Source organism: Mus caroli, unplaced genomic scaffold (assembly GCF_978045245.1).
Source record: "Mus caroli unplaced genomic scaffold, Mus_caroli_1 scaffold_1, whole genome shotgun sequence".
Lineage (NCBI taxonomy): Eukaryota > Metazoa > Chordata > Mammalia > Rodentia > Muridae > Mus > Mus caroli.
In genome coordinates, this window is record NW_028227256.1 from 131,735,229 (window position 1) to 131,744,485 (window position 9,257).

At 51.4% G+C, this 9,257-nt stretch overlaps 1 protein-coding gene across 1 annotated transcript; it reads right to left on the reverse strand.

Moving 5' to 3' along the window:
* Positions 1–1,687: 1,687 nt before the first annotated feature.
* On the reverse strand, positions 1,688–9,018 carry Gpr37l1 (G protein-coupled receptor 37 like 1). The gene is made up of 2 exons (XM_021173933.2): positions 8,302–9,018; positions 1,688–3,145 (listed from the first exon to the last, which is right to left on the reverse strand). Exons 1-2 carry the CDS (start codon positions 8,929–8,931, stop codon positions 2,330–2,332), a joined length of 1,446 nt encoding a protein of 481 aa, XP_021029592.1. The 5' UTR covers positions 8,932–9,018; the 3' UTR covers positions 1,688–2,329.
* Positions 9,019–9,257: the final 239 nt, after the last annotated feature.

Here is a 9,257-nt window from a genome sequence, read left to right on the forward strand (position 1 = left end):
ATACTCAGGGCCCAGGGTGATGGGTGGAGCCAAGACAGAACAAAGATAACCCATGGGGAATGTCAGGGGATGGCTAACCCCTGGCGTCGGGCTCCAAGGACTGGTCCCTGACTGTGGATGTCATCATCTTTTTCCTGAGCATCCCAGCTCAAAGCCACTGCCCACCCTTGAGCAACAACTCCTCCCCCTGAAGCCTGGGACCCCTGAACAACAAATCCCACATTGTTCCTTGGCTGGCTCAGGCTGGAGGGATAGTGGCTCTTTCCCAAGACTGGCTGGCCTGCTGACTAGCTTTGCAAGCCATTCACGTTGGCAGGCTTGGAAGGTGGCAATGGGGTAGAGTCTAAGAGCCACCATCTCCCCCCTCCCCCCTCCTGTCCCCCTTCAGCTCTGGGCCAGCCAGCAGGCAAGAGGGAGGTCCAGAGTGTGCCCTTTGTGGAAGAGGCTACCAAACAGGATGCAGAACCCACCCCCACCCCCTAGCCTTCCACCCTCAATCCTCTCCCTGCCCCTGACTTCACCTCAGTTCACCCGGCCAGTTAGGAGCTATTGGTGTGTGCCGGGCTGGGATAGAGGGAAGATAGAAGAAAGCATATGCTGGCTGGTTCTGTTCAGAGACATGGGCCCACCTTTGCCCCCTCTCCAACTACCCACACACTGAAAGTTCCTAAACACAAAGCCGGAGAGTTCGGTCACTGTAGCAACAGGTCTGCCGAGAAATGGGTGGGTGTCATTTTCCAGCACAAAGGGTGCGCATGGCAGCTCCATCACTTAGCAACAGACTCCCTCTCTTGGCCAGCATCGCTGGCCCTGGGGGGTGGGTGCCAGGGAGTGAGAACAAGGCTGTTCAGATTCCGAGTCAGGGCGGGGGGAGGGAGGCTTGGCCACTGGGCAGGCCACGGCCCAGGGTATGGGTGAATGAGCAAAGCAAAGAATGGAGTCAGGTGCCCATGACCCTGCACCCTTGAGGACCTGTGCTAGCCGAGGTTCTAGATTGGACTGATGTGCAAGAGTCTTTGTGGGACCCAGAGCTCCAGATAAAGGTGCTTCCGAGAAAGCTGGGCCATTCGGGAAGGAATGCTGGTGGCCAGGGCTGAGATTCGTCTCTGGCTGATAGCCCAGCAGAGAGAAGGGGTCTTTGGAAGTGCCTGGGGGGAAGAACCGGAGCAAATGACTTCAAGGGCAGGAACTAGTGGGAGAAGCTACTGGGTCGACCTACTGGGACCTACTATAGAACGCTGCTAGGAAGGGTGATATGGTGGGGGCGGTGGGGGAAGGCAGCTGGGCCATCTCAGAGGCAAACAGTCCATTCTAAGAAACTGAACAAGAGCCACTGTTTGAGTGAGGGGGGGCTGAGAAGCTGTGTGGCTCATGAAAGGAAGGCCTCTGGATTTCCTCAAATGGGGGCTTTGTGGAGAGGGTGGACGAAGGCAGGGGGCTCCAGAGACCAGCGGGCTGACTTCTCAGGGGCATCTGGGTTTAGCTGTGGATAAAGGTTTAGTGCCCGGTTCCCCGAAGCCTCCCCTGTCCTCCTCCTCTCTGTCCCTTAAAAGCTATAACATCCTTAGAACCCTTCCCCCAAGGCAGAATAACTGCAAGCCCAGGCTAAGGGGACTGCCCCACCCCAGAAAAGGCTCCACTACATGTCTAGACACCATCATCCGTTGGCAAGGAAGTTCTGTGGGCACAGGGTTGTGGTACCTACTTTATTGTTTTTTCCAGAATGGCCTTCTACAGAAAAGCACCTAACGGGAGGCAAGGGTCGGGCAACGCAACTGAGAACCTCTGAGAACGGAAGACAGAGTGAGAGAATGCTCTGGGGAAAGGGAAGACACATGCAGGGCTAAGACAGACCCACTTTAGAAAGTGGAGTCCAGGGCTTGGTTAGGTTAGCTCCCTAGAAGTCCCTAGTCCAGTATAGGAGGCTAGGTAGGAGTAGAAATGATGTTGGAGCTCACCAGCACGCAATCCATCATGATGGACAGGCTCAGCCCATAGTCAGATCCTAAGACCAAAGGGAGAATAGGCAAAAGGCCAAGCCCTGGCTCTAGGGTGGCCAGATTGAGATTCTGGGCAACTCTAATGGCCTAGACAGAGCTCCATCTACAAGGATAAGGCTGGCGGGCCCCTCGGAGGATAAGAACGACATTGATTGTAGATGGAGCTTCAAAAAGCCCAGACTTTGACAAGATGAGCCAAGTCCATCTCTAAACAGCAAGATGAGAGAGAGGTCAAAGTGAGACCGTGTCAAAGAATCAGCAGACCATCATGGACCGGGATGGCACCCCTCCCCCGCCGGCTCTGCACCTGCTCCCGATCCCCCATAGACTCAGCAAGGGGTGCCCAGGGGCAGGAGTGGGGGCGACTCCCTGGGCTTGTGGAAGTAGATAGAGGAGGACACTTCCGCCTTCAGCTTGCTGTCCGCGTTGACTGTGGCTGAGGAGTCTGAGGCCCCACCGCACTCCTCGCAGCAGCAGCAGCAGCAGCAATCCAGAAAGGCCTGGCCCAGCGGCCTGCAGATGCACAGGAGGAGCACAGGGGTGATGGCGCCCTTAAAGAACGTGGAGAACTGGTTGATGAGGCCCAGGAGGTCCAGGGTCTGCCGCGTGAGCTCGGTAGAGAGGTAAGCCACCACGATATTGCAGACGTTCTCAGGGAGCGTACAGAAGGCATAGACCACAGTCAGGCCAACCACGGTGCTGTTGAGCTGGCTCTCACACTGCTCATGCCTGCCCGCTCTACACTCAGGCTTCCTGCCCGGTGGGCCCCGCACCCGCCACGTCACCAGCTGACAGGTGACGGTGAAGAGGATGGGCAGACAGAAGTAGCAACCAAAATACCACCACATGCGGGCATTCTGGTAGGTCATCACCAGCGAATAGACGGTTTCGGGCAGGTCGGCTGAAGGTTTCATGATACACGAGTCCACAGTTCCCGCGGTGGGAGCCGGCTCCTGGGCCAGCTGCCACAGCAGGAGTTCGGGCACGGCCAGCATCATGGAGCCCACCCAGATGACAGCTAGTTTAGCCAGGATTGATTGACATCGCTCAATGGGCCTCACCTTTGGCAGGGTGCTGGTGGCCACATGGAATCGGTCTATGCCCAGGGCACAGAGACTGAAGGTTGTGACTCCCAGGGAGGAGACCTGTGAACAAGGATGTGGAAGAGAGAGTGCTCAGTTGAATGATTACAGAGGCAACTACATCCTGGTCCAGGCTAAATAGAAACACCTGAACAGAGACTAGCAGCTATGATAATAACTGCTACTGGTGAAGAATTTTCTACCCAACCAGCGCTCCCTATATGCCACAAACTCTCAATTGTGCCCCTGCCTAGTGTCAACACACACACAGTGTGATTCTAGCACTTCATACAGAAGATGTACCATCATACAGAAGGAACGGAAGCTCAGGCAGAAAAAGTGACTTGTCCACAACCACATGGGATGGATGAATGGAGAAACTGAGGTAGATAGGCATTGCTTGATCCTTTTTCCACTTCCCAAACTAGGGTCTGCTAGACCTACCTCCCACAGACCCTGACGTCCCTCTGACACTGGAAGTCACCTCTAAGGAAGAACCAGGACAAAGACGTAGAAATTCTGGGCTTAGCCTGGAAGTGACGGCATGTACACGGAACCCCAGAACTTGAAAGCCAGAGGCAGGAGAATCACGAGTTCAAGGCCAACCTTGGCCATACAAAAAGTTCAAGGCTAGCCTGGGATATATGAGACCCTGTCTCAAAACAGACTGAAGGAAAGAAAGAAGGGAGGGAAAGAACAAAAGGATAATGAAAGACAAAAGCAGTGGTGGTGCACACCTTTAATCCCAGCACTCAAAGACTCAGAGGCGGGTGAGTCTCTGAGTTTGAGGTCAGCCTGGTCTACACAGTGAGTTCCAGGATAGCTAGGGGAAAAAAGAAAGAGAGAGAGAGAACAAATTTAGGATTTTTTGCAGGTTTTTCTACTTCCTGTACCTTCTCATGTGAGACCATTGAGTTAAATGCCAGGGAACTTGGCCTACTCTCCCTTGCTTTCACCCTGCCCACACTGTCCTAAGCAGTCCCACATGGAGGGAGCAGCCCCTGGAGAGAGGCCTGGGCTTTCACCGGCCCTACACAATGTTCATCCATCAGCACACAGGAAAATCAACCCGGTTGAGCCAAGAGGAAGCCAGAACAGCAGGGCAAGAAACACCAGCTAGCACCAGAGGAAAAGCCCCTGAGCTGCTAGCTGATGGCTCCCACTGGGGGTGGGAGAGTGCTCCCTCTCCCTCCTTCTCTGGCTGGGGCAACACAATCCAGGGCTTCTTTGCACTGCCACCAAGTGTCCTTTGTAAGAACCCCAACCCCCTCTCTTGGCAGGGGAGCCTGGGCCTGCTGAGGAGCAGCCTTCAGCCTCCGGCAAAACAGCGGTCTCTCTTTTCCCCTACGGCTCAGAAACGCTTCCAAATCTTACCAAGGGGCCATCCTGGGGTCTTCCCTACCGGAGAGTTCTGGGCAGCAGTAGAGGCTTCACAGTCACAAGCAAGAGCTGCTGTGTGCCTTGCCCTCTTCCCTCTTCTCCTTAAGCCTTGCCCCAGCAAAAGCCACCATAGGTTCCATTGATTCTAAGCACATGCAGAATCAGGACTAACCAAGTGGAGTGACTGACACACACCTGTAAAGCTAGCACTCTGGAGGTAGAAGGGAGAGGAATAGGAGGTCAAGGCCAGCCTCCATTATAGTGAATTTGGAGCCAAGGGGAGCAATGGGGGTGGGGAGAGAGAGAGGGAAAGAGAGAGGGAGGGAGAGAGAGAGAGGGTCAGAGAAAGAGAGAGAGATTTGGCCCTAAAGTAACTAACTGGGTGTGATACTCATGCCTGTCACCCCAGCACTGGGAAGCTGAGACTGAGCAGTCAAGAGTTCAAGGTCATCTCTAGCAACATAGCAAATTTGAAGCCAGATTGGGATACATAAGACCATATCTAAAAAATAAAATTAATAATAATAATAATAATTGGGGCTGGTTGCTGGACATAGCTATTCAGGCCTATAAAACCTCAACTAATTGGGTGGCTAAGGCAAAAAACCAAAAGTCCAAGGCCTATCTAGACTACAGAGTATGTCCAAGTTCAACCTGAGCAAATTAGTCATGGTGACATAGCTCAGTAGTTGTGGGCTACTGACCTCGAATGCACAAGGCCTTGAGTTCAATATCCCAAGCTAAAAAAAGGGACAGTGGGCTGGAGGTATAATTCAGCAGACTGCTTGCCTATGTGAAAGCCCCGGGTTCAACCCTAACAAGAAAAATAGTTGCCAGACATGGTGGTCCACAGCTACAATCCCAACCCTTTGGAGGCAGAGGTAGAGGATGGCCACTAGCTTGAGTCTGGACTACAGCTATAGTTAAGTACCGGGTCTTCCAGGGTTACAGTGGAAGACTCTGTCTCAAAACAACAGCAGCAATGACAAAAAGCTTTGGGGCTTGAAGTGTACATGTTTAGAATGTGTGAAGCCCTTAAGTTTATCCCGACTCACTCAGATAATTATCAACCTAGATGAGAACACTGAGGCTTAGGTAGGTTAAATAACTTATCAAGGTCACTTGGCCAGCAGTGGACAAAGTTTCTAGTATAATCTGTTCAATTCCAAAGCAACCTGCTGGCCCAGCACAGAGATGCACTTATTCCCAAACTTGGGAGACAGAGGCAGGAAGATCTCCATGAGTTAGAGACCAACCTGGCTTATATGGCAAGTTCTAAGCCAGCTAAGGTTACATGATGAGACAAAACAACATGAACACCCACACACACACACACACACACACACACACACACGAGTTCGTGTACTTAAACATGTAGCCACTTAGCTCACCTAGGCAATGAGTACCAGATGACAGGTAAGATTTAAAGACCAATGTCATTCATGGTGGCTCATGCCTTTAATCTTAGCACTCTGAAGACAGAGGCAGGTGGATCTCAGTGAGTTTGAGGCCAGCTTGGTCTACACTCAGTGAGTTCAAGGCTGGAAAGAGTCACATAAAAGGGTCCATCAAACAACAAGATGCAAAGACCGTGTTGAATTGTAGGGTCTCTTTAAAGCTGGGAGAACTTTGGCTCACCAAATAGATGGCCTCCGTGCATTAAGGGTACAGGAAAAACCTGTTTCAGCTTCTAAGGCTTGGAGCAGCCAGTTTTGTAATAGTCACTAATATAGAGCTAACTGGGGCTTTGAACCTGTGTCCAGCTCATGGGAGGCCATTATTTCCTCCATTATCCCCCTTATAGCCAAGGTTTGTTAATTTTAAAATGTATTTATTTTTCTTTTCATATTATGATTGTTTCTGTGTGCACATGTGTACATATACTATGTAGATGCCAGGTGCCTTTGGAGTTCAGAAGTGAGCATCAGATCCCTTGAACTAGAGCTATGGATGATTGTGAACTATTGATTCTGGGTGCGAGGAACCAACCCCTGGTCCTCTAGAAGAGCAACCGGTGCTCTTAGCCACTGAGCCATCTCTCCAGTTCCCTGTAGCCAGGATTTAAATTGCTGTTCCCACTAGATGTAGTGGTTCATGCCTTTAGATACCTTTAGTCCCAGCACTTGGGAGGCAGAGGCAGGAGGTTTTCTGTGAGTTTGAGGCCAGCCTGGCCTACAGGGTGAGTTCCAGAATAGCCAGGACTACACCATGTCTTAAGAGAGACAGACAGACAGACAGACAGACAGACAGACAGACTGTTCCTCCCAAATCCCACCAATCAGGAGGCCTTTGTGAGTATGATTGTAAACCAGCCTGGGTGACATAGTGAGACCCTATCTTTAAAAAAAGGAAAAATAAACTTGACTGTGGTAAGCACATGCCTGTAATCCCAGCACTTTAGAATGGAGATAGAGACGAGGGAGACAGAGGAATTCAGGGTCAGCCCTGAACTTACTACATAGTAAATTTGAAGCGAGGGCTGAACAGTGGTGGTGCATGCCTTTGATCCCAGCACTTGGGAGGCAGAGGCAGGTGGATTTCTGAGTTCGAGGCCAGCCTGGTCTACAGAGTGAGTTCCAGGACAGCCAGGGCTACACAGAGAAACCCTGTCTCGAAAAAAAAAAAAAAAAAACCAAAAACAACAACAACAACAACAAAAAAAAATTTGAAGCTAGCCTGAGCTACAGGACATACACACACACACACACACACACACAAATTAATAAATAAACAAGGAAAGAAATACTAGGCCAAGGCAAAGAATCACTGTAAATTTGAGGTCAACCTGGTCTACACAGTGTGTTCCACATCAGCCTGAGCTATAGAGTGAAATCTTGTCTTTAAAAAAATTAAAAGAATGAGAGAGAGAGAGAGAGAGAGAGAGAGAGAATTTAAAAGTCAGAAATACAGAATGAAAACAAAGGAAAGCTGGTCACTGTTTGGCACTATCATTGATAGAACAGCCCTCACGCATGGGTAGATGTGTGCAGTGATTTGATTAAGTTGTCTCCCTGTGATCTACACAGCCATTTTCACCCATGTGCTTATCTTAACAAGAAAGTCCCCATTCAAGGGTGTTCAGCACTATACTTCAGAATTATAGAGCAAACCAGCTAGAAAGGTCATCTGGTCTACCCTCCATGCTAAGGAAGCAGGAGAAGAGATGAGATATGTCCAGCAACAAGCAAAATACAGTGACAGAGCTGACACTACTGTTTCTATAAGTACCCAGAAGCAGTACTTGCCTCTCAGAGAGGCCTTAGGAGGACAGTAATGGAGATGACCTTGAAGGAAGGTGACAATAATCTCAATGAGGAAAGAAGGGCCTGTTCTGGTGTTTGTATCCACAGGGAGTAAACACAGACTCAACCTGGGGTGTTAGTAGGAAATTGCTAGGATGTTGGGATACCAAAGGGTTAAAAACAGGAGCCATGGGTACAAGGCAGGCGGCAAGAGGCACAGTAAAAGCAAAAGGGAGACCCCCAAAGACTTGGGGGTCAGGGGAACCACCCATCAGAGACAGACAGCTCAGAATTTTCTCTAGAAAAGGGTGAGTCCTCTGTGCAGCTACACCAAAAGAAGAAGACCAGGTTGGTCCCAAGCCAGTGGTCTTGTACACCTGCCTGTTCATCTGGCTTGACTTGCTTTCCTGAGAGCTACCAGAAGCCAATATTGAGTTTGTCTCCCTCCCTGATAGGGGTTTGTCTCCTTCCCCAATGACACAGAGAAAACTGGAAATGCCAGAGTGCTGGGATTATACACACCTACAGATCTTTGCAGACACTGGAGCCCCTTCCCTGGTTTTAGCCTACAATTAGGCTATAGAAAGACATACTCACCTCCATGAAGGGCACTGCCCGGCAAGAAACATCCCCAAGTAGCCTTTGCTTCGTAATTTCATTGAAGATGACAATTGGGAGGCAGAAGAAGAGGACCAGGAAATCCCAGAGAGCCAGGCTGGCAAGGATAGAGTTCCAGGCACTCTTCAAGTAGTAGCTGTGCCACACAATGCACATGACAGACAGATTGCCAACGATACCCACAGCAAACACCACCAGAGCCAGGAGCATGACGGCGTAGGCGCTGTAGGAGCTCTCGGTCACCGGATATAGGGGGTTCTGAATCTGCAGCCTCTGACTTGGCGTCCCGGTCAGGTTGGCCCTCAGCTCTTGTCCACTACCTGGGGTGGCCCCATCCTTGTCTGGGTTGGGGCTAGTGGCCTCCAAAGTCTTGGTGGGCTGCAGGCCAGCAGGATGGATGGGCTTGGGGTATTCAGCCCACTCCTCAGGTACATAGTGCTGTACCTCCTTGGGCCCCTCGTCCTTGGTGCCTCTTCGGGGTCGACTCTGCTGCTCCTGGACCTTGGCTCTATGCCCACCTAAAGATGAGGTGGCAGCCCCAGAGACCCCACTCAGCCCCACAGTCAACACTACAACAAGAGACACAGCCAGGGGCCACAGCCACCGCATGGCCAGGAAAGCAGGGCACAGCTGCCTCGGAGAGGTGAGGGTGAGGGACCTAAGGGCTGCGTGGAATTAAGAGAGGCAGCTGGCAGCTGGGTCCGCCTCCAGTCAGGCGTCTGGCATGGATGGCCCTTCCTCCCATCCTGTTGGCCATGGTCTAGCCAGGGCCCTCTGCTGGACACTGAGCTGTCTGTCCTGGCCGCACACATTGCATTCCCAACCACATCCCTTTTCAGGCTCTGAGACCACAGCGGGACAGATTGAGGAGCCCTCGGAGGGACCTGCTCCAATCACTGCAACCGGGGAAATGAGGTTTTCAGGTGATGGAGAGG